General features: G+C 38.7%; 1 protein-coding gene across 2 annotated transcripts in view; it reads left to right on the top strand.

The window, feature by feature from the left end:
- The window catches only part of LOC106091693 (uncharacterized), an 869146-nt gene that overhangs the window by 739208 nt on the left and 102961 nt on the right, over positions 1–26977 (top strand). For both annotated transcript variants that reach the window (XM_059363681.1, XM_059363680.1), the window contains exons 12-13: positions 2047–5493; positions 19208–19342. In XM_059363681.1, coding sequence (XP_059219664.1) covers positions 2047–5493; positions 19208–19342 — 3582 coding nt within the window. The remainder of the gene's footprint in view (positions 1–2046; positions 5494–19207; positions 19343–26977) is intronic.

Below are 26977 nucleotides of genomic sequence, written 5' to 3'. Positions count from 1 at the left end.
CTCAATTTAAGGTCTTGGGTCCAAAAAAGACGATTTCGGCGAAATTCGCGACAGTGAGTTATGTCAGGCCTTTTAATATATTTTCTTAATCTGGCTCAGATCGGTTCAGATTTAGATATAGCTGCCAAATAGGTCGGTCTCTCTTTTAAGATCTTGGGCCCTTAAATGGCGCGTTAATTGTCCGATTTCGCTGAAATTTGGGACAGTGACTTGTGTTAGCCTTTTCGATATCCGCTTTTGAATTGGGCTATATCGGTCCTAATTTTGATATTGCTGCCGATCGCTCATGCCAGAAACACAACCCAAAATCAAAAGTGGCCCGATCGGGATAATATAGGTATCAAATTAAAGGTATTAGAGAGTAGAATACGAATATGGTATTAAAATTTGAGTCTTAGTATCCATCGGGCCGCCCCAACCACAAAACTCCCTCCAAGACATATTGGACGTTCATTTCTATGGGGGGCTCAAATGAAAAGTATTCGGGAGTAGATTTCGAATCTGTCATAGAAAATCAGATCGTAGTATGGAGGGTCTCGCCATTCCTCAAAAACGCCATTAGACCCATTATGACTATATGATACTTGGCTGAATTTTCTTAAAATTTTCTGAGATTGTGTACGTTTGGCTGGAAGGAAACATAGACAATACAATTTATAGACATCGGGTGGAGTGGATTAAAATTTACGTTCAAATCTAGGTGGTTCTCCAAAGATACGTCAAATGGGTTATTTGACCTAATATGACAATATGGAACTCAAATGAAAGGTATTTGAGAGTAGAAAACGAATTTGATATCCAATTATGGAGCCCAGTGTTTTGGGGTGCACCTTAAAGCACACACTAAACTGAACTTCATTTCCGTAGGGAATAAAGAACGAATTTGATATATATTTCCAGTGCAAAGTGCCGGTGGCCACCCCAGTCCCAAAACACACTCCAAGTGGTTTATATTTACCGGCCATGGCAATATGGGGCTCAAGTTGTGGGGCTCCATATTTGAGTAAAAATGTCTGAGGTGCCATCCCTCCTCTAATGAGAACATTACGCTAAGGAAGAACATTACCACCAGGAACCGAGAAGAGTCAAACTCTCACACACCAATGAGTGCTTTCCGATTCAAGCTTAAACTCAATGATAAGAGACCTTTTTTTATAGCAGAGTCCGAACGGCGTCCCGCAGTGCGACACCTCTTTGGGAAAATTTTTTAAATGACCATGCATGACATTGTACCTGGCAAATGTTGCCAACATTAAGAGGGTATAAACACCGCTTTGTCCAATGTTCTCGCCAGGATTCGAACGCGTTCAGCGCCATAGGCTACAATGGCACGAATTCGCTATCCGCATTCAGGGCGAAGTGTCCCCACCCTAAAAAGATATTGGAGAGTTAAAGAAGGCGCAGGGGAGCGGGCCCGGTTCGGCTAGTATTATGTAAAGTTTTGTTCAATAAACATAAAAAAATGGCTTTGAAATTAAATCTGATCAACATTTTTTGAGAAGTTTGTCAGATTAGACATCCCAAAGGGTGCCACATAATATATGCTCCACAAATTTTTAAATTTTGTACAATTTTGGAGTAAAATATGGTAATGGACATAAATGTTTCCTCTCAGCCCACATAACACCAGTTTTGCTTGTTTCATTCTGACATCATCTAAACCTCCTTTACTCAATGTTGCTAAGACAACCTTTTTGAGTCCTATGACAAAATCTTTACCCAAAGCTAAGAAATCTCTCAAAATGGCCACGTTTAATTTGCAGCAAATTGCCTTCAATAACAATCAAATCAAAATCAGAAAACTTCTTGTTGTAGACAAAACGAGCATAGCACAACAACAACAGAATTAAATATAAATAAAAATCAAAATGAAAATTATACATAATGATATCATTTTCTAACATTTCCATTTTCCCCCTATAAAAATAAAAAAATCAAAACCAATTTTCCATGATTTCTATATAAATATATTTTTCTTCTTTATCTATGCTTCAAACTAAAATTTTGTATTGTTCCATGGGTATTTTTTTTAACTTATTTTTACAGCCAAGCCAGGAGCTTTACGCAACTGTACGCTAAGACCATATGTGGTGACCTCAGCATCGTTAAATTCCTCGAATCAAACAACAATGCATGCCAATCAAATGATGATGCCAACACAATATGGAAGGCACGAAACAAATTTCCCGCATATGGAATATGTACGTGAGCGACATAATAATAATAATAATAACAACAACAACAAAAACATGAAGCAGCAGCAACAACATAACAAGCATCTACCCATGAATCCCAATACCAATAACAATGGCAACCATTTGAGCTCTGGTCATAATAAAATCTACAATGAGGCCAGCAGCAACGTAAATGGCCAAACTGGCGGAAACAGCAACAGCAACATTAAAGGGACTAAGGGAAAAAGTACACCGTTGACAAATAATGCAGGCTCTATGGCTACTGGTGGTGCTAATAATAAACGGACTACTAACAATATTAATCAAAAGCAACAACAGCAACAGCCACATTATCCCTCCTCAATTTATAAGCAACATATGATACAACAAAAATATCGCCTGCCGCTTACACCCCAACAAATGCAACTCATAAAGAAACGTGTAACATTTACACCCTCCCTGGCCTTGCCTGGGCTTAAGCATCAGCAACCCCAAGATAAAACTAAACCTGCCAAGTCTTTGCCTTCCACACAGCAACAACAGCAACAGCAACAACCACAATATCGTACAAAGAAAAATAAAATTGTTAACAAGCAACAGCAACAGCAATACGCTAAGCATTCGGACTCATCCTCTAGCAAGACAGCTACAGACACTGCTGCTGCAATAAAAACTCGAGGCCCCCAGGCAGCCGCACTCACCGCATCCAAGGCATTTATCAATAATCAAAGTGATGGATTGTCATTGTCAGCCTCACCCACAATGGCAGCCAGCAGGACGAAGACCACAATAATAGCTCCAGCTAAGGATGAAGAAACAAGAAGAGCAGCAAGTGAAGGCGGTGTTGGTGGTTCAGGAAAAAATAAAGTGGACATAAATACAGGGAATGCCGCCATCAAGAAAAAACTGCGTATGAAACGTGATGCCGTTGTTGTTACTGCAGCTCCCTCCTTAGCAATTGATGCTGCTGTCCCCATCAATATTAAAACCAACAACAATGCCAAAAACCTCAAGCTGCTTGATGACAATTTGGTTGGTGTTGTGGTCGCTGATGATGATGTTGCAACTCCTACAAAGAACTATCAACGGCAGCATAAAATGTCACCATCATCTAAGACAGCAGCCAGGACAAAACAAGCACACCGCCAACATCAACTTCAATGGCCAAAGACCAAAGTTGCCAAGAATGCTGCTGATGCCGCCTTGGAAAATAAGGAAAAATCCAATTTATCATTGCAGCGTTTAGAGAAGTTGCCCAAGAAAAACCACCATAATACAATGTCAGCCTCAAAAAAGGTGCAGTTGCCAACAACAAATGGCAAGAAAGGCAAGGATAAGCAACATTCACGTGATAAAACTGCAGCAAAGGCAATTCATCATCGTGAGCAGCAGCAACATCATCAAAAAACCGAGGTGGCACCCAATGGCAAGTCTGCAACTAGGAAACAAATGTCATCTACAGAAACTAAGGGAATAGAAAGCAAACATCAGCAACAGCATAAAAACAACAAAAAATTGCTTATAAGACTAGCCAAACGAGATGTTTCAAATAATTTTCCTAAAATGAAGCAGCAGCTAGTAATACATCATCAACAGCAACAGCAAGAGCACCAGCAACATGATGATGGATCCAAAGCCAAACTCCAGGGAGGCCCAACAGCTACCACAACAACTGCTAAAACTTTTTATTCGCAACGTTTAGTGAAACCCACTGCCGACAATGCTAATGAATATGGCTTACAAGAAATTGCCCTGGAAGCAGCAAATCACCATGACACTGACGATGATGCTGAGAGTGAGGCAGAAGCTGATACTGTGGCGGATGTTGCTACCAATACCAACTCAATTGAAACGAATGACAAAAAACGAATACGCAAATCATTAACACAACATGATAACAATAAAGAGCTTTTCTATGCACAAATGCTGGAGGAGGATAATGATGGCAATAAACCTGGACACAATAAAACCAAGAAAATCTTATCTAGCAACAATGTAGCCTCCATAAATTCCAGCAGCAATTCAGCGGATAATTTGGCCATGAAGATAATGCTACAAAAAAATGCTGCCCTAACTCAAAAGAGGCCATTGAAAGTTCAAAAGCCACCCAATCAACCTGAAATAACCAATCAATTGTCAAAGCCAGCAGAACATCAGCAGCAACAACAAAAGCAGGATGAGGATGATGCTATGCCTTTGGAATCAATCAAATCATATGATGAGCTGAATAGCAAAGAATCTTTGGCTGCGGGTGAGCAAACAGGCAACAAGGAAGATGTAGGTTCAGCAGCATATCAATCAAGTGATGACCAGACCTTGGAATCTGTGGATATATTTGAGAATAACATTTTAGAATACCAGAAGAAATATCAGCAACAGGATAGCACCAACAACAATAATAGTTTAAGTACTCTTGAGGAGGAAAATGAGGGGGATGAAGTGGCCCTGGCCTTAGAGGAAAATCCCCAAGAAGATGATGCCAATAATGATGCCGATGCCGATGCTGATGATGAAAATGATGAGGATGATGTTGATGCCATGCATGACCTTATGGATGATGACGAAGATGTTGCCCTGGAGGAGGAGGAGGATATGGTCAATGTAGATGGTGATGGTGATATATCAGATGATGATTTGCTAGCTGAAATGGTAGAGGATTATTCCATGAATGATTCCAAAGTTCTGGATGAAGTCATTTCCAGCCTGGATATGGCTTTGAAAGACAAGCAAAACAACAAAAATAACAACAGTTATAGCACCCCCGCATCTGTTGAACATGCTGCTAAAAAACAAACGCATTATCTAGCCAGTGCTCCCAAAATTGAATCTCATTCGGCCAACTCTTTTCTCGAAAACTCAGAGGTTGACAACAACAACGCTATCGATGACATTGCCAACTCCATAGACGATGCTGATGCTGATGTCGATGCCGATGATGATGATGATGACGATGACACTCATAATGAACCACATTTTGATTATTCACGTATGGAATATAGTTTTCACAATGGCATTGCCACTCATAGTCTGGTTGGTCCTTACGGTTCTGGCTCCGGTGATATGGTTGGTGGCATGGCAAATGCCATGATTGGTGGCATGGGTCTTGGTGCAGGCGGTGGCGGCGGTGGTGGTACCATCAATTTCGACAATTATGATAACATCATCTACTCGACAATGGAGCTGGAGTGCATGCCCGGCTATGATGGTGGCCTACAACAGCACTACTTTTTGGAAGCGTACGATTCCAAAACAAAGAAGTTACGCCTGAATACATCCAGTACATATGCAGATGTGCCCATATTTCGCATTGATTTAAGTGGTAAGTTTTTTATTGCACAACTCTTTGTTTTGCTTCTTTCTTTTGGGAAAAATGCAGGCTACAGTGCAAATAGGGTGGACTGGAGAGAATATTAATTGGAAAAAAAATGTTATAGCCTGTTTCTTAAAATCTATTGACGGAGTAGAAGGGTCGAAGCTTATGTTTTCATACCATATTTTATCCTAATCGGATTAAATCAGAAGCCAAAGGATCAAGACGTAAAACTGTTTTTACTTATGAACTTGATGTGGAGGTCCTAAGTATACTTCCCTAAAAAAATCTATCCCAATTCCGTGGTCTTCACAAGAAGTCAAATAGGAATACTGGGTTACGTGGGGTTTAATATCCATCGTTTGAGGCCATTGAAGGAGAATTTATTACCCAATTTCATTACAATTTGGAATGGTGAGTTGTATTAGACCCCGCAACATCCGTTCCGAATAAGATAGAAAACGGACCATATTTGGAAATACATAGAAGCCATACCGGTCGTATAGAGTGATCTCTTTATCAAAGGTCTTAAGCCCATTGAAGACATATTTATTAAACGCATTATTAGAAACACATTAATTCTCCGAAAGAGTTAATAGCCGTAGTATGTCTTTTGACATTGTCCAGATCGGAAAATTGTTAGATATACCTTCCATATAGAGCGATCTCTCAAATCAAGATCTGGAGCCCATTGAAAGCGGATTTATTAAACGATTTCGCTAAAATTTGGAATAGTGCGTTGTAATTGATCCCGCAACATGCGTTCCGAGTATGGTCGAGAACGGACCATATTTGGATACAGATATTTGCTATATAGACCCTTCCACCCATTTAAGGTGATGGATTCATAAAAGAGGCATTCATTGCCCGATATCGCCATACGGTATTGACTGTATGGTAACGAAGCGATACCGCATGATATGGATGAAATATCAAATGATTAGTAAAGTTTGGTACTAGCCTTATTACCGAATTGGTATTGCTTTCAATACCATTTTGCTTCTGGTTTTAGTACCAAACCGTTACTGACGTATGAGAACGGGTGGAGATAAAGGGTGATTTTTTTGAGGTTAGGATTTTCATGCATTAGTATTTGACAGATCACGTGGGATTTCAGACATGGTGTCAAAGAGAAAGATGCTCAGTATGCTTTGACATTTCATCATGAATAGACTTACTAACGAGCAACGCTTGCAAATCATTGAATTTTATTACCAAAATCAGTGTTCGGTTCGAAATGTGTTCATTCACCGTAACGTTGCGTCCAACAGCATCTTTGAAAAAATACGGTCCAATGATTCCTCCAGCGTACAAACCACACCAAACAGTGCATTTTTCGGGATGCATGGGCAGTTCTTGAACGGCTTCTGGTTGCTCTTCACTCCAAATGCGGCAATTTTGCTTATTTACGTAGCCATTCAACCAGAAATGAGCCTCATCGCTGAACAAAATTTGTCAAAATTTGAACACATTTCGAACCGAACACTGATTTTGGTAATAAAATTCAATGATTTGCAAGCGTTGCTCGTTAGTAAGTCTATTCATGATGAAATGTCAAAGCATACTGAGCATCTTTCTCTTTGACACCATGTCTGAAATCCCACGTGATCTGTCAAATACTAATGCATGAAAATCCTAACCTCAAAAAAATCACCCTTTATATCTTTGAAATTTGGAATAGTTAGAGCTGAGGTGTTATCGAGATCGTGTGCAAGGTGGTCCGGGATTTATTGACAGGCCCCGCAAGTTAGTCACCTAGGCATTTTAAAAATTTTTCGGGCTGCAAAATCTTCATTTTTCCAAAATCAAATTGCACATTTCCAAAAGTTTTATTTTGCTAGATAGTACTCAAAAATCCCTACAACAAGTATGCTTGAGGTTTACAATATCTAAATTGGTTTCAGGAATATACGAGTCTTTTTTTGCTGGATAGTGTTTACCGTTGTTGTTATTGTTGTTTATAAGCCGGAGACCACAGATGCGGCGACGTCCTATCACAGCAACATAGCTTATCGTTGGGAATAAGTCACTGACATGTCGTCAAAGAGGCCACCCTAGCGCAGCGGCTACCATGTCCGCCGGTGACGCTGAACGCCGGGGTATGAATCCTGGCGAGAACATTAGAAAAAACTCTCAGCGGTGGTTACCCATTAGGAGGGCCGTCATTTGTAAGGTACTATGCCATTTGAAAAAAATGGTTGTTGTTGTAGCAGTGTGTTATATACTGAGGTGGCAGCCCTTGTCGATGAAGAAACCCATCGGGTCACCCCGGTACGTACAACCGGCTGCAATGGTATTGCATTGGTATGGCAGCCATATAAAAACTTCTCCCCAAAAAAGTTTTGCACCGCGGTACGCCGTTCCGACTCGGCTATAAAAAAAGAAGGCCCGTTATCATTGGGCTTAAACTTGAATGGGACAGCAATCATTGATATGTCAGAAGTTTGCCCCTGTTCCTTGATGGAAAGTTCATGGGCAAATTTGCATGTCGGCAAAGAGTGACTTGACAGCAGACCACAGTTCTTAAATTACAGACCATGGCTCTTAGATAACACTGCTTTAAGTTCCCTAGCCATAGGTTTCGCTAATGTTCGTGGACAACCCAAGTGATTTCTTAATTCAATTGCCTGATTATAAATTAGGTAAGGTTTAAGTGGCGGTCCAACATCAAACTCATTTGAAGTTTTTGTCCATTGTGTTACTAAAGGACAAGGAGAAGGAAGATGTCTTCTAGTTCCTACCGTTAAACTATTTAGACGGTCTAAAACGCCCAATAACTTGGGAATGTGCACATCCGCTTATTCAGACAAGTTCTCAAATAAAATAAGAACCTGAAGTGGAACTCCTTCTGCCTGCTAAGACGGAGCAAACACACGGCAGATGTTCTATTGTTTCGTCTTCCTCGAAGTCCTGATAGCTTCTGCTGAAGTCGTCTTTTTGTGACCTTCAGCCCGGTTTATCACGAAAGGTGGTTAACATATATACCCGAGGTGCTAGGTATTCAAAGTTCCGCCCGGTCGTACTTAATGCCTTTTTACTTGTTTTTTGTAACAATTTTACTTTATAGTTTTTTTTTTTTACATTTAAAGAAAGTAGAATTATTAAGTGTACTCAACTCCGCAGCTCTGGTACTCGCAGGTACTTTGCGCTTTGTTTTTGTGGGTTATTGGTATCTCCTGCTGAAAAAAACAAAAGACGGTATTTGTTTTATTCATCAAGAGATACGGACGGACACCCTTAGACCACTTTCGGTAGACCACTTCACTGTCTTACATAGGTTTTCCCGCAGTATATATCTGAATTTGCCGAAACACTTATGATATACGCCCGGCATAAAGTTAAGGAGACAATTATGGGAAGGTGCTCTTCTTCCAAAAATATAACGGTTTGGCGGGATATGTTATTTAACGGACCATGTGATATATGTGTCTCAGAAATTTTAACCATAATTCTAGTAGAACATCCTCATACATCGTTGAATTTAATTGCCAAAACAACACATTTCATGACAATATCGCACGAAAGAAGACCAACGATCGGCGATAGTTACCTATTGCTAACTACATTGTCGGTTTTTGTTTTGAGAAATACGTTCTCCAGGGATTTAATGGCTGACTGGCTGTCTGAGAAAATATCTATGTCAATCGTCGTAATGACATTATATCTTAGCCATTCCACCACTTCCCTAATTGCAAGGATCTCCGCTCGATACATATTGCAGTGGTCGGGTAACCTTTTCGATATGACCAGTTCTAGATCTTCTGCATACACCCCAAACCCCACCTGGTCATTTAGTTTGGAACCATCCGTATAGAAGTCTATGTAACTTACCAGGGATTTTGTAGTTCCAATCGGTTCTATCAGGAATAGTAGTACAGTAATTTTTATCAAAGGCGGCTCAGGTAGGGTGTAATCCACACTGCCTGGAACATCGGATTTTTTATCAAGGATAACACAGTGTCCGTAGCCGCCACATGACCAATGACAAAGCTCACTTAACCTCAGTGGCAGTGGTCGCTGCAATTTGGGTAGCCATAATGTCCAGAGGCATAAGATGTAGCATTAAATTCAGTGCATCAGATAGTGTCATCCTGAGTGCGGCTGTGATGCACATAGAAGCCATCCTTTGGATCTGGTTAAGTATTGAGCATGTGATGGACTTTTGAAGCGCCATCCACCAGAACGCCACACCATATAGCATTATAGGTCTGACAACTGAAGTTTATACTCAATGCATGACACGCGGTCTAAACTCCCAACTTTTGCCACTGGCTCTCTTGCAGGTGTATAGGGCAAGAGTGGCCTTTCTTGCCCTTCCAAAATGTTGGATTTGAAGTTCAATTTCCTGTCCAGCAAAACACGCAGGCATTTTGCGCTTTCTGTAAATAGAACATTCTCTCCACCCAAGGAGGCAGGTTCCAATGAAGGCAACTTGTATCTCCAGCTGAAAAGAACTACTTCTGTATTGCACGGATCTATATCTAGTCCACTTTGCTGTTACACGTAGAGCATCCTGTAGTATATCTGTAAGAGTGCAGGGAAACTTTTCCCTAACCGAAATTGCCACGTCATCAGCATACCTGACCTCTTTTACACCTTTTTCTTCCAGAGACAATAATATTTTGTTAATGATATATAAAGCAGAGGAGACAGTACACCTCCTTGAGGGGCTGCTCTGCTGACCCATCTTTTTAGATTCACAGGCCCCAAGCCTGCCTTAAAATAGGGGACTTGCAAAGTGTAAGGTGTGTAATGCCCAAAGTGTTGAAGCTCCCTATCGTCTATAAAACAAAGACCTCTTATCATTGTCCTCCATCGTGCTGCATTTATCTCCTATTGTTCCTCAATGGGATATTTTGTAATGTTCATGTATATATCTTTTCATTTTGATGCGGTACACCCCAATTTCAATGTTTGTATTTATACAGTCTATATGGTAATCCATTGGGGGCCTTTCAGTCCAACAAACAGAAAAATGTATTTTTATTGTTTACCCCTGACTGACCAAACAAGATGGAACACAATCTGTGCAATTTCTTGTTTGCCATCGGATAGAGCCAATGCAGTTGTACTACGCCGTACTCTACTCGTTCCTCATTCGTTGGTGACTATAAATTTTTAAATGGTTAAAGAGGTAAACTTTTTGTTGAAAAAAAATCTTTTAAATTTTGAAAATTATGTAAGAAGAAATTTTGAAAAAAGGAGTTTTTTATTTATGAGCCTACATTTTGTAGGCATTTTATAAGATATCCAAATGTATCGTTTTCAGTGATTGAAACCCAATATTTGATTAGGAGGAAAATCGATTACATTTTTTCAACTTTTACTTAACAAGACTTTAAACATTATCGGTATATGGCAGGTAATGCTATTCCGAACTTTACTATGCTCCATCAATATATACCATATACTTAGGAACTTTAATTTGAGTTTATCAAGCAGCCTAAAATCGATGGAGCAACAACACTAAGATATTCTAGGCAAACATACGTGTTTCACAGTACGTGAGCCCAAAAGTAGAGAATGAATGCATTCGATTAATGCTATACAAATAAGTACAAAGGAAAACATGCCTGTGGCTAACACATGCTCTAACACACACACGCACTTACACACACACACATTTGCCTCAATATTATACCAATCTAATAAAGAGACACTATAGTTGCTTTTAATGCAATGGGAGAACAACAACAAAATCACTACTCTTGAAGAAGTCGAGATTTGAACATAAAAATCTACTTTCAATCTGTAATACCTGCACGCACCGATACTTTTTTTCCATGCATGGCATTTATTTCCTCGCCCTTCTACACACTCCACTTCTTGCTCTTCATCAAGGCCAATACATTTTCATTTTGTTGAACTCCAACTAGGATGGCGAATCATTTGGAGGCATGGAAAAAAGACAAACAAAATCTAAGTAAAGGAAAAAACGGAACGCAAACAAAAACTTCAATAATCAAAGTTTGGCTCATTAAACACGACATAAAAAATAAACATTAAAAGAGTTTCGCAGGAACATTTGCACTTTTCTCTGCACGTTTGTTAGATCAGCATTTTTGTACTCACTACTATCGAATGTGGCAGGTATATCACTTAAATCGTATGGAATGTCAAGCATTAAAAAGTTTTTTGGGTTGGACGTTTTTAAGTGTCAGTTAATTTGGCTTCAGCTTTTTCTTACCAAACGTCATAGTAAGGTTAGGTTTTAACGGCAGTCTGAAATCAGACCAACTTAGACATTTTTGTCGATTTCGATACCACACACACAAAAAAATAAAATGTTTGGGAAATTTTTTGCAACAAACAAAATACTTTTATCACGAAATTTTGCTTTTATTGTAACCGTGTAACGTTTCGCTTCAACAAGTCAAACGTTAGTCGTAAACGTATTATTATTGAACATAACTAACTTTGTTTATTGTAAAACTTTCAGCATCTTCGTCTACGGTAAAAGGACCTTCCCTTTGTTGTAAAAGCGAAAACTCTTTAATTGCTAAAGAGTTTCTTTAGCCGCAAACGATTATTCGTGTAGGTTAGGTTAGGTAAGAGTGGCAGTCCTTTACAGGCTCACTTAGACAATTTTAGGTCCATTGTGATACTACAGTAGCGACAGACCAAAGCTTCTGGTGGGAAACGAACCCATGACCCCTGCACTGGTAATCCAAGCACGCTACCAACTCGGTTACCGGGGCGCCCTAATTCTTCCTAATTATTCGTGTAGCGGACCAATAATTATACCCTTCACCATAAGATTTGGGTATGCTAATTTTGTCATTCTGTTTGTAGCTCCTCGAAATATTTGTCTAAGACCCCATAAAGTATATATATTCTTAATCGTCATGACATTCTAAGTCGATCTAGCCATGTCCGTCAGTCAGTCCGTCCGTATGTCAATCCGTCCGTCTGCAAATCGAAAGCACGCTAACTTTCGAAGGAGTAAATAGTAAATGGGCCATATCGGTCCATGTTTTGATATAGGTGCCATATAAACCGATCTTGGATCTTGACTTTTTGAGTCACTAGAGGGCGTTAGATGTTTTGTTATGTATGGTTGAAATCGGTCCATAAGCTGATATAGATGTCATATAGACCGATCTGGGGTTTTGACCTCTTGAGCCTCTAGAGGTCGCAATTCCTATTCGATCTAGCTGACGTGTTTCGTTACAACTTCCAACAACTTTGCTAAGTATGATTCAAATCGGCCCATAATCTGATAAAGCAGCCGTATAAACCGATCTGGGATCTTGACTTCTTGAGCCACTAGAGGGCGCAATTCTTATCCGATGTGGCTGAAATTTTGAACAACGACTTTCCCTATGATCTTCAACATACGTATCAAATATGATCTGAATCAGTCTTTAGTCTGATACAGCTCCCCTTTAAACCGATCTCTCTATTTTACTTAGCTGTTCTAATTGAAACTATCACCTTGTTATCCTGTAGTTCTATCCTATATATGGATAAATTATTCAAAAGTCAACTTCACCCTGTTTTAAATTTCCTTTACCGAGTTTGTTTTACCTGCTGTTTGTTTTTTCTTCTGTTTGCTAATATCCTAGCGGCCCTTACTTCTTCCAACGCAGCTCAAACACTTGCTTTGTCTTCGATAATGTGTAGTGAAGTGATGTGACGACGGTGGGTGCCAAATAGCTAATACGCAGAACTGTGGCATAGCTTAAGGATTTTCTGGCAACATGAAATCCTTCCACACCAAATAGACGATGTGGAAAAAAACACACCAAATATCAAACAAAGCTAATGAGTAGCTTATAATCACTATGGCCAAAAGGAAAGGAATACTTAGATTTGCTCCTTCTTCTCTTCATTTTGCCTAGTACTCAATCCCTTGGTGTGTTATAATCAGCAGTGTGGAAAATAAAAAAAAAACGAAACTCCAATGATTTGGCTGTCTGTATTTGGAAAGGCAGTCATTAGTTAAAGTTGTTGTTTGTAAAACTTAAAACTTTGTTGAGTTTTGAGTTAGAGAATGGGAAAAAAGACTTTGATCAGCGTACAGAAGGTAAAGACTCGTTTTAAGCCAATAGTTAATATTATTGGAGTAAGAATAAAAACCGTTTATTCGGTTATTTGCCAGCGAAACCCCCTTACTTTGAAACAAAAATCAGACACAAATTTCCTTTCAAACGTTGGCATAACTTCCTACAGAAATGACAGTTTGACAACAGTTACGAAAGAAACGAAATTTTGACAAAATTCAATGATCCCGTGGTGAAAATAGGGTACTTAATTTTTTGATATCTGAAGGGGGAGCGGACCCTCCCCCTTACCCTAATTTTCAGAAACGCCAGATCTCGGAGATGGGTGGTGCGATTTAAGCGAAATTTTGTGTGCTCTCTTAAAGTAACCTAAAAACAAAAATTTGGTATCCATATTTTGGAAGGGGTACCTAGGGTGGGCGCCCCACCCCAAAACCTAACAAATATATATATACACCAATCACGACAATATGGGACTCAAATGAAAGGTATTTAAAATTAGAAAACGTATCTGATATCCAATTGCCGGACAAGGTGTATGGGGGACCACCCCAACCCCCCAAACTTCCCTAAATCGGACATATTTACCTACTTGCGAATAAAATACGAATATGATATCCAAATTTAGGACGAAGTTTCTGGGGATCCACCTCTTCCCCAAAACAAGACTTATTTACTGATTATGGCAATATATGAATAAAAGGTATTTAAGTGTATAATACGAATCTGATATTCAGATGTGGGACCAAGTGTTTGAGGGCCCGCCCATCCCCGAGAACATCCCCCGAAGAAGACAAATTTACGACCAAAGCAATACGGGGCTCAAATGAAAGGTCTTTGGGAGTAATGCACGAGTCTGATATCAATATTCGAGAAAAAGTGTCTATGGGGCCACTCCACCCCAATAACACCACCTATATAGAAAGTATTTGCTGACCATTGCAATATGGGGCCCAAATAAGAGGTACTGTAAAGTAAAACACGAATATGATCATACTTTCAAGGCCAAGTCAATGAGTGGCCACTCCATCCCCCAAAACACTCCCAAACAGCTAATGTTTGCCGACTATGGAAATATGGGGCTCAAATGAAAGGTGTTTGAGAGTACCACGGCCATAACAACCTCCAAATAGGACGTATTTGCTCACCAAGACAATTTGGGTGTTGACTGTTGCAATACGCCTATTTAAGTGCAAATCGGGCGATACATATATAAGGGAGCTATATCTAAATCTGAACCGATTTTGATGAAATTTCGCAGATATGTTAAAATCGGTAACAAATCAATTCGTGCCATATTTGTGCAGATCGGTTGAAAATTGTCCTTACTACGGCCATTTAAGTGCAAATCGTGCGATACATATATATGGGAGCTATATCTAAATCCGATTTTTATCAAAATCAATAGCGTTCGTCCTTGGGCTAAAACAATGATTTGTGCAAAATTTCGTGATGATTGAACAACAAATACGACCTGCACTTTGATTACAAAAATACATGGACTCACAAACGGACAGACGGACATGGAATCAGAAAGTGATTCTAAGTCGATCAGTATACTTATCAATGGGTCTAGCTCTTCTCCTTCTTAGCGTTGCAAATAAATGCACAAATCAATAACACCCTGTACAAAAGTGGTGGTGTAGGATATTAAAAAGGAAAATTTAAAAAAAATTTCCTATCGAAATGGAATTTTTGAAGCATTTCTGATAGAAATGAAATTTTTCTAAAAAAGTAAAATTTTGACAACGTTTCCTATAGAAATCAAATTTTGACAACATATCCTATAGAAATGAAAATTTGCCAAAATTTCCTATAGAAATGAATTTTCTGTTGAAATCAAGATTAGCTTAGGTTAGCTTCAAAAGAGGGTGCGGATGTTAATCCGACCCATGACACTATGGACATACACCCAAACCAGCAATAGGCTTGTTGTGCGTTCTAAACACCAAAAAGTAACTTCGAAAAAGAAAATCTGAATTAGGAATTCCGTGCTGCTTACAAAATCCCTTGTTGTTTCAATACTACGCCCCTTAGTAGGTTTATGTCTGGTATTGTGTCCCACCTAAGTGCCGGTGTTAGTTAGTCGCGAAAGGAAATGCTCCAACGTCTCATCATCTTCTCCGAATGCCCTACAGATGCCATCACTTGTCGCACCGATTTTGCATTAGTGATCTCGTAGACCACTGTGTCCTGTTGTGATGCCGAAAGCTTTACTGTCTTCTCACAATCCGGACATCCACATAGAATTTTCGTCGTCCTGCCGACCGTTTCACTGTTGCACAGTGTTACGCGTGGCGTTCGTGGCCCATGCTCTTAACTTGGACTGCGTCAACCCGAAAGGCTTCGGGTTAACCAAGTTTATTGAAGGCTGTCTTCTGGCCTTCAATGCTAAATCGTCTACTTTTTCATTCCCCCTTACTCCGTTATGGACGTGCACCCAAACGGTGCGGATCGATGCATTCTCAGAGAATTCGTTAATCTCCTCCTTACACTACAAGACTGTTCGTGACTATACTGTCCTGATCGTTATAGCCCTTATGTCCAGTTTGCTGTCCATAAGGTCTTTAAGCGCCACAGATGTTAGTCCCTGGTTTCTCAATGTAGACCCCCAGGCCCACCCTGTTCTCTAGCTTTGATCCATCCGTGTAACATGATCTTCCAGAAGGCAATACTATGGTTGCGTCAATCCAGGACCGTGCCGCTGGTAGCAGTAACTCGCACTCGACCTCGAGTGTCGTCTCAGTTATCCGATCGGCAACCTTTTCCATTCCTTCCATTTCTCCTCTATTCTATTGTTTGCATTCTCCCATCGCCTTAAGTCTCATAGCCGCAATGGCTGCCGCAAATTTAATCTGTATGTCTACAGGTCGGATATCTAGAATAGTTTTATAAAAAACAAGTAAAAGCGTGCTAAGTTCGGCCGGGCCGAATCTTATATACCCTCCACCATAAATCGCATTTGTCGAGCTCTCGCCACGGTATCACTTTTTAGGCAAACAAACGATAAAAGAAAATCATTGCTATGTTATTGGAACAATATCAAGTTATGGTTCATTTCGAACCATAATTGAACTGAATATTGGAGACCATAGTAGAAGTCATTGAGTAAAATTTTAGCCAAATCTAGTAAAAATTGCTCACTTTAGGGGCTGAAGAAGTAAAATAGGGAGATCGGTTTATAGGCGAGCTGCTTTAGGCTATAAACCGATACATGCCATTTTCGACACGTATGTTAAAGGTCGTGAGAGAAGCCGTTGTACAAAATTTCAGCTAAATCGGATAATAATTGCGCCCTCTAGTGGCTCAAGAAGTCAAAACCCCAGATTGTTTTATATAGCAGCTATATCAGGTTATGGACCGATTTGAACTATTCTTAGGACAGTTGTTGAAAGTCATAAAAAACACATCATGCTACATTTCAGCCAAATCGGATAATAATTGCACCCTTTAGCGGCTCAAGAAGTCAAAATCGCAGATCGGTTTATATGGCAGCTATATGAAAACATAGACCGATTTGAACCATACTCAGCACAGTTGTTGAAAGTCATAATAAAACACCTCATGCAAAATTTCAGCCAAATCGGATAATAACTGCGTCCTCTAGTGGCTCAAGAAGTCAAGACCCCAGATCGGTTTATATGGCAGCTATAACAGGCTATGAACCGATTTGAACCATATTCAGCACAGTTGTAGAAAGTCATAATAAAACACCTCATGCTAAATTTCAGCCAAATCGAATAAAAATTGTGCCCGCTGGCGGCTCAAGAATTCAAGATCCCAGATCGGTTTATATGGCAGCTATATCAAAACGTGAACCGATATAGCCCATTTACAATCCCAACCGACCTACACTAATAAGAAGTATTTGTGCGAAATTTCAAGGGGCTAGTTTTACTGCTTCGAAAGTTAGCGTGCTTTCGACTGACGGACGGACGGACAGACGGACGCACATGGCTAGTTCGACTTAACATATCATGACGATCAAGAATATATATACTTTATGGGGTCTTAGACGAATATTTCGAGGAGTTACAATCAGAATGACGCAATTAGTATACCCCCATCCTATGGTGAAGGGTATAAAAATTAAATTTTGACAATATCTCCTATGGAAATGAAGCTTTGACAAAATTTTCCATAGAAATTAAATTTTGACAAAATTTTCTAAATGAATTTGACAAAATTTCCAAAAAAAAATGGTTTGATAAGACTTCCTACAGAAATGAAATCTCCTACAGAAATGAAATTTTGAAAAAATTTTCTATAGAAAGGTTATTTTGACAAGAGTTCTTATAAAAAAATAGTTTGGCAAAATTTCTTGTAGAAATGAAATCTCTCTATAGGAATGAGATATTGACAACATTTTCTCCAGATAAAAATTTCGACAAAATTTCCTTTAGAAATGAAATTTTGACAAAATTTCCGGTAGAAATGAAATTTCGACAAAATTTCCTATAGAAATGAAATTTTGACAAAATTTTCTACAGAAATGAAATTTTGACAAAATTTTCTACAGATTGAAATTTTGACAAAATTTCCTATAGGAATGAGATTTTGGCAAAATTTTCTATAGAAATGAAATTTTGACAAAACTTCCTATAGATATGAAATTTTGGCAAAATTTTCTATGAAAAGGATATTTTGACAAGCTTTGCTCTAAAAATGATTTTTTCATATACATACTTCCTTCAAGGATGCAATTTTCAAAAAACTTTCTGCAGAAATAAAGTTTTGTCAAAATTTTCTATTGAAATGAAGTTTTGACAATTTTCCCATAGCAACAAAATTTTCTTAAAATTTTGACAACCCTGTTTTGTCAAACTACTTGAAACCTTTCAAAACCGAGTACCATTCACTTGGTTTTTCGTATAACATTAAACACCATTCAATTTCGTGGAATGCTTGACACAGGTATTCCACAAAATCACTGGGCCTTAACCAGCAGCTAATTTGTTTTATGTTTGTTGCAAGCATGAGTGAAGTTGAAACCTCAGCTACTAAGAACTCTGCAATATTTGTGCACTGTGTTTGTTGACATTACATTTGCTTTGATAATTACACAACTAATTAATGTTATTTCAATAGGAACTTGGTACACTCCTTCTTATGCTTATCCACCCACCTACACCATCCCAAATCCTCCTTGCCCCAGCATTGGTTTACCCTGAACACACTCAGCCCACCAAAGTCGGCCTATTAAAAGGTAATTATCGGCAATCGCACAAACAACACAACTGAAGCGTGACTAAGTATGCGATTATTTGAGATATTTGTGAACAATTACTACTGCCGCAAATAAGTTATGCCAGCCAACTACAGTTATGAGCTACAGTTGTGTAAGCGCCAATGCTGTGGGTAATCAAAAATTGGTGAATAGCATAGCAGCGGCATATGACAGGTTGAAACACCTCAAAGTGTTGGTCGTTCCACATGATGTAGTGTTGAGCCTTAGTTCTTAGAGCGTATGACAAAATATGTCACCAACAAGCCTTATGAAGTGTCAATCTCTAATCCTCCATCGAAGAAAATCCAAGGCAAAGCTTTGTCATTATGATGACAAAGAGAGAATAGACGAATATTGTCAGTGTTATGAAGATTGCACTTTTATTGTTTCATAGTCACCTTTTAAGGTTATTTTCATAACAATTTAAGGCGTTTAACTCAATAACAAAACTTTCTACCATCTAATTGTCTCAAATTTAAAATTCTCCTTACAGACTTAACACCCATGGACTATTATCCGGATCCTAATCCAGCTCTGCATCTTGTTGTGTACAGTGTTAATCAAAAAGGACGCTCGGAGGCAATTGTTTTAGAAAATGTACCAATTAATGAGGCGGAAAAACGTTCAGGTAAGTTTTCCCCAGAAATATGCCCGTTTTTAAGACAACATGCAGTAGTGGTGTGCAAAGATGTATGTATGTATGTGTTGAGCATGCACTAGCATAATAACATCTATCCACTCAGCAAGCATCGCCAAAGTTTATATGGCACATAGCCAAGCGAACAGCCAAAAGTACAACCTTTTGCAAAACAGACATGTTAGATAAACGCACAAACATGCATATATAAATTTATAACAAAGCACTCAGATCAGTAGGTCCATATATATAAGCACACGTTTGTATTAGGCAAAATCATATGTGACTACATGCCAGAAAGAGAATTTTCTTTTATGCTTCTAAGAGCTTTAGTTATACTTTAACATTTTCATGGAAATACCCATACTCTCTAGTTAGTTCACATACGAAAAAGATGCCTTCAGGTACTCTGCGTATAATATGTGTAAAGTACAGCAGCAGTAAAGTTAAAATTTATAATGTTGTTTATAGAATGTCTAAAATTTATACTAAAGAACTATAAAAGCATATGCACTATCAGACAAACACACACACGTATACACATATACCTCTAGAGACTGTATGACACGTAATATATTTGCAAGAGTCATTTATTAGGAACTTAAGGTATTTTATAGCATCTTAAGTTTAATTCAAAAAAGTTTTATGGCTATATTTTTAGAAAAACAACATTTTTCGCAACATATGACTATTATGTACAAAGTCAATATTTATTTGTACAAGAATTTTTTGTTTGTTTTATTTTTGCTGAAAACAAATAACTTTAGCAACAGCAACAAGATGTGTTGTAGAGTTAGAAAATATGCTAAAAGAGAATATTATGTTGATGTTGAATGGGCCGAAGCTAGTTGTAGCCGAATTTTATTCCCCTTATAAACATGAAGCGTAATCTTGAAAATAATGATGCTGTTTATAAATCTAAGTCGGTATGTACTAATGAGCACAACCTTCCGATTGCTGACTAATTATCATTCATTTCACAGATAAGTCAATTTATTAAATTCCGAAAAATCCAATTTTTAAAATAAGAGTAATTAAAATTAACAAGTAAAAAGGCGTTTATTTCGGCCGGGCCGAACTTTGGATACCCACCACCTCGGGTATATATGTAAACCACCTTTCATCAAAATCCGGTGAAAATTCCATACCTTATATCCCATAGCAGTTATATAGAAATATGTTCCGATTTGGATCAAATACTAATAAGTACAAATCATTGTTCAATTGTGTATAACAAAATATTGGTCTTTTTATTAACTATATCTAAACCGATCTGAACCATATACGACACGGATGTCGAAAGGCCTTACAGAAGTCACTGTGTCAAATTTCAGTGAAATCGGATTATAAATGCGCCTTTTTTGGGGCCAAGACTTTAAATCGAGATATCGGTCTACATGGCATCTATATCCAAATCTAGACCGATTTGGGCCAAGTTGCGGAAAAATATAGAATAGCCTAACACAACGCACTGTCTCAAATTTCGGCGAAATCGGACAATAAATGCGCCTTTTAAGCATCCAAAACCTTAAATCGAGAGATCGGTCTATATGGCAGCTATATTCAAAACTTAACCGATCTGGGCCAAATCGAAGAAGGACGTCGAAGAGCCTCATACAACTCACTGTCCCAAATTTCAGCAAAATCAGATAATAAATATGGCTTTTATCGGCCTAAGACGCAAAATCGGCTTATAGGTAAATATGGCAGCTATATCCAAATCTAGACCGTTCTGGGCCAAATTGACTAAGAACGTCGGAGGGCCTAACACAACTCACTGTCCCAAATGTCAGCAAAATCGGATAACAAATGTGGCTTTTATGGGCCTAAAACCCTAAATCGGAGGATCGGTCTATATGTGGCTTTTATCGGCCTAATACCCTGAATCGGCTTATCGGTCAATATGGCAGCTATATCCAAATCTAGACCGATCTGGGCCAAATTGACTAAAAACGTCGAAGGGTCTAACACAACTCACTATCCCAAATTTCAGCAAAATCGGATAATAAACGTGGCTTTTATGGGCCTAAGACCCTAAATCGGAGGATCGGTCTATATGGCAGCTATATCCAAATCTGGACAAATCTGAGCCATAACGACGACGGATGTCGAAGGGCCTAACACAACTCACTGTCTTAAATTTCTGCAAAATCGGATAATAAATGTAGCTTTTATGGGTCTAAGACCCTAAATCGGAGGATCGGTCTATATGATCGGTATATGTCGGTCTATATCTGGACAGATCTGAGCCATAATGACGAAGGATGTCGAAGGGCCTAACACAACTCACTGTCTTAAATTTCAGCAAAATCGGATAATAAATGAAGCTTTTATGGGTCTAAGACCCTAAATCGGAGGATCGGTCTATATGGCAGCTATATCCAAATCTGGACAGATCTGAGCCATAATGATGAAGGATGTCGAAGGGCCTAACATAACTCACTGTCTTCAATTTCAGCTAAATCGGACAGTAAATGTGGATTTTATGGGCCTAAGACCCTAAATCGGCCGATCGGTCTATATGTGGGCTATATCAATATATAGTCTGATACAGCCCATCTTTGAACTTAACCTGCTTTAAAATTTCAGCTCAATATCTCTGTTTTTAAATATTGTAGCTTGATTTCAATAGACAGACGGACGGACATGTCTAGATCGTCTTAGATTTTTACTCTGATCAAGAATATATACTTTATAGGGTCGGAAATGGATATGACAAAATGAATAATGACGAAGGATGTCGAAGGGCCTAACACAACTCACTGTCTTAAATTTCTGCAAAATCGGATAATAAATGTAGCTTTTATGGGTCTAAGACCCTAAATCGGAGGATCGGTCTATATGATGTCTATATGTCGGTCTATATCTGGACAGATCTGAGCCATAATGACGAAGGATGTCGAAGGGCCTAACACAACTCACTGTCTTAAATTTCAGCAAAATCGGATAATAAATGAAGCTTTTATGGGTCTAAGACCCTAAATCGGAGGATCGGTCTATATGGCAGCTATATCCAAATCTGGACAGATCTGAGCCATAATGATGAAGGATGTCGAAGGCCCTAACATAACTCACTGTCTTCAATTTCAGCTAAATCGGACAGTAAATGTGGATTTTATGAGCCTAAGACCCTAAATCGGCCGATCGGTCTATATGTGGGCTATATCAATATATAGTCTGATGCAGCCCATCTTTGGACTTAACCTGCTTTAAAATTTCAGCTCAATATCTCTGTTTTTAAATATTGTAGCTTGATTTCAATAGACAGACGGACGGACATGTCTAGATCGTCTTAGATTTTTACTCTGATCAAGAATATATACTTTATAGGGTCGGAAATGGATATGACAAAATGAATATACCCCCATCCTTTGTTGGTGGGTATAAAAGTTTAAAGACTGTCCTACTTCTAAAGCATTTTTATACCCACCACCATAGGTTGGGGGTATACTTATCTAGTCATTCCGTTTGTAAAACTTCGTAATATTTGTCTAGGGCCCCACAAAGTATATAAATTCTTAATCGTTTCGACGTTCTTAGTTGATCTAGCCATGTCCGTCCGTCTGTCGAAATCACGATAGCGGTCGAACGCGTAAAGCTAGCCGCTTGAAACTTTGCACATACACTTCTTATTATATATAGATCGTTGGGGATTGGTTCAGATTTAGATATAGCTCCCATATAAACCGATCTCCTGATTTGACTTCTTCAGCCCCTGGAATTCGCAATTTTTTTCCGGGTCTAATTTTTGCTGGATTGACAGAAGTTTAGTATGTTAGATTATTATGTATTAGAATTAAATTATGCCCTTCAATCAAATTTATTTTGTGTACATTTTTAGCAGAATTCATGGTGGTGGGTTCCGGGCCGTTTGTCTTTATCTTTGTCTGTCTGTCCAGGTATTCTTGTGATCAAGATAGCGGTCGCATTTCTTGTCCGATTGTCATAAACAAATTGGTTGTCATTGAACGCACTTAGCCTTGAAGAAATATCAGCATCGTCCTGATATTTGTGCCCCATTGGCAGAAATAAAATTTTTACTTTGACAAAAAGTTTGCATAGAAAATTTCCTTGAAAATTTTGCACTTGTAGCGGAAGATTTTTTTTTTTTATTTGTTCATGGCGATTTTTATATCGTGAACTTGCTTTGCTTCGGAAACCTCGACTGTGCTTTTTTAAATAATTACCCAAAAAGGCTTTTGGCTGCACAGTCTAGGTTGTCCACATAGTCTGTGAATTGAATAATACATGCATAAATTGGTTAATATACAACAAGGAGACTTTGTTTACATTTGGAATTCATTACCCGACTTTGAGTTGCTGTCTGTGCTGTCAGCCAACCAAGCAATCACCCAGTCAGCCATCTATCCAGCCGATGCAAAAGGAGTCCTTGTACTTGTGAATAATATTTGCATATTTCATGTTTGGCCTTTTCTTCGTCTTCAACATTCGCCAACAATCGAGCCATGGCTTCATGGTATGGCAACATAAATTCATATCGACATAATTCATATTTCATGAATTTTTCAAAGTAATCCTTTCGATTTTCCCCATTGAGCTTAAAGTATTTTCTTAAATAAACAAGAAAACAAAATATAAAAGTTCACACAAACGTACCGTACACTCACACAAATAGCATAACAGAAAATAGCAGTCATTCATTCATTGGCAGTTTGGCAAAGGACAAAGAGAGAAAAAACCTTCAAATTCAACTGCAAGTAACTGAAAAAATGGCAATTACTGCTGCCATTACTATTACAGTTTGTTATTCCTTGGGGAAGAGGAAGAGGGGAGAGGAAAGGGGTCAGTGCTACCTTAGCTCTAAACTCTTTGAAACTAAAGTCGTTACAATAAAGAACAATTGTTCTTTTCTTTGGTTGTTTGTGTTGTTTTTTCTTTCTTATTTGATTGCTCCTCTCTCTCGCTCTCTCTCTCTCTCTCTCTCTCTCTTGCACTCTTTTCACCTACTCGTATTTGCTAGGATGTGTATGTTTCTGTGCGATTGTTCGCAAAGCAAATAACGCTCAATGCAAAACAACAGAGAAAAGAAGAACCCCTTTAAGAATATGCAAATACTTTAACGACTTTTTAAAGGTGAAATGAATATCCAACCAAAGAAAAGGCAAAGCAAATACACACACACAAACACGCACACCATCAACGCAAACACTTTGTCTGATTAAGGAGAGGTAAAAAAAAAGCAAACACACGCCAGTCAAGGATATTGAGCGGCCACAAAATGTGCTACAGAAGGTATTGTTTTAAATTGAAAGGCTTTCTAGACGCAAAAAGGATAATAAAAGGATCAGGGATCACAAAAGGGGTGCGCAGAGGCGAAACGTTACTTGAAACATCTTTTTGATGACCATTTTGCCTCCTTTGTGTTGTATATTAGACAAAAAGTTTACAAAGCAGTGAACTACACAAATTAAAGGAAGAACTTTTTGTTTTGGCCATATATTCGATGTTTTCTGTAAAAACCAATTTTTTACATCTTTTGAATTTTTATTTTCTAAATAGAAGCAAGAAACCATAAGTACATAGTAATATCTTCTAAAAATCACAAAACTATAATTTTGAAATATTTAATGAAAATTACAATAGTTATATAAAAATAAATTTCGAAAAATGTTAATGAAAACTTAATCTGGAAGAACTCAAAAATCGAATGTTGAGAAAATTGTATATTGTCCATATCAGACTGTTTTTAGCTATAACTACTTTAGAGACCGATCTGCCGATATAGGGTCTTATGCCCATACAAACCGCAATTACTTTCCGAATTCGATGAAATTTTAAATAGTAAGGTGCATTAGACCCCTTGATAATACTAAATACCAAACTTCCCATGAACATTCCATTAAGGAACAGGAGATACTCCTCTCATATCAATAAGTACAGTCCGATTAATGTATAAGCTCAATGATAAGGGGCATAGCGACACCACTTGGTAGAGAAGTTTCAACATGGCAGGATACCTCACAAATGTAGCCTGCATTTGTAGGGAGATAACCACCGCCGAAAATTTTTCTGATGTTCCCGCCGGGATTTAAAACCCGGCGCTGGGCGTCATAGGCCAGACATGTTAAACTCTGCTCCACGGTGGCCTCCTTGATATCCGACCTAATACCAACCAACCTGCGAAGAAATTGAGGCCGTTCTAATCTCACTCAAAAACGGCCAATCAGCCGGCCCTGATAATATATCTGCTGAACTGTTGCGGCATGGGGCATACCCCTTAGCTCAAGCGATTATCCCAATAATCAGGGAGGCCTGGGATACAAACGCTGTCCCCACTGAATGGAAGAAGGGGTTATGGTCGCAATCCCAAAGAAGGGTGACCCCACCCAGTGTAAGAACTGGAGGGGGAATACATTGCTAAACGCAATAAATAAATTGATGGCAAGTCTTCTTCTGCAGCGTATTTCGCCTACACTTGACAGCATTTTGAGGAAGGAACAGACCAATTTTCGGCCAGGACGTTCTTGTGCCGACCACACTAACTACCTGGGCATAATCATTGAACAGTCTGTAGAACTTTATACACACCTTTACTTTTTATTCATCGACTTCGAGCGTGCTTTTGACAAAGTTTCGCAAAGTTCAATGTGGAGCATGCTGTTGAATGAGGGCATACCTGAAAAAATCGTGACACTAATTAGGTAGCTGCTTAGAAGAAATGTTTAAGTTTTAGTTATTTTTAATGGAAAAGAGAGCCGACCTTTCGGGATCGACAAAGGAGTGAAACAGGGTTGCATGCTGTCACCAAAGGTCTATGTTTTGATATAGCTGCCATATAAACCGATCCTGGGTCTAGACATCTTGAGCCTCTAGAGGCCGCAATTCTCGTTCGATTTTTACTGAAATTTTGCACGTAGTTTTTCGGTATCACTTCCAACAACTGTGCTAATTATGATTCAAATCGGTGCATAATCTGGTATAGCTGTCATATAAACCGATTTCGCATCTTGACTTCTTGTGCGAATAGAGCGCGCAATTCTCATCCTATTTGGCTGAAATTTTGCAAGAGGTGTTTTATTATGACTTCCAAAAACTGTTCTAAGTATGGCGCAAAACGGTACATAACCTGATATAGCTGCCATATAAACCGATCTCGGATCTTGATTTCTTGAGCCTCTAGAAGGCGCAATTCTCATCCGATTTGGCAGAAATTTTCTACAACGACTTCTCTCATGACTTTCAACTTACGTGTCTAATATGGTCTGAATCCATCTATAGCTTGATACAGCTTCCATAGAAAACCTATCTCCCGATTTTGCTTCTTGAGCCCCTACAAGGCGCAGCCACAATTTTTATCCGATCTTCACCGAATTTTGCATGAAGTGTTTCGTTTGATCCCTTCGAGTGCAAAATTGAATGAAAATCCCATGTATATCTTTCATCCGATATGGTCTTTTAAGGTTGTAGAAGCCACAATTTTGATCCAAACTTCACCGAATTTTGCATGAGGTGTTTAGTTTGATCCGCTAATACGTGTGCAAAATTTCATCGGAATCGGTTCAGAGTTCATTGTAGCTCCCATATATCATCTGATGTGGCCTTTTAAGCCTTTAGTGTCTACAATTATGGGCCGATCTTTACAAAACCTTTTATGAGGTATTCTAT

The sequence above is a fragment of the Stomoxys calcitrans genome, chromosome 2 (assembly GCF_963082655.1).
Source record: "Stomoxys calcitrans chromosome 2, idStoCalc2.1, whole genome shotgun sequence".
Taxonomy (NCBI): Eukaryota; Metazoa; Arthropoda; class Insecta; order Diptera; family Muscidae; genus Stomoxys; species Stomoxys calcitrans.
The sequence above is the reverse complement of the archived record's forward strand: the minus strand, read 5'-3'. Positions and strand labels throughout refer to the sequence as shown.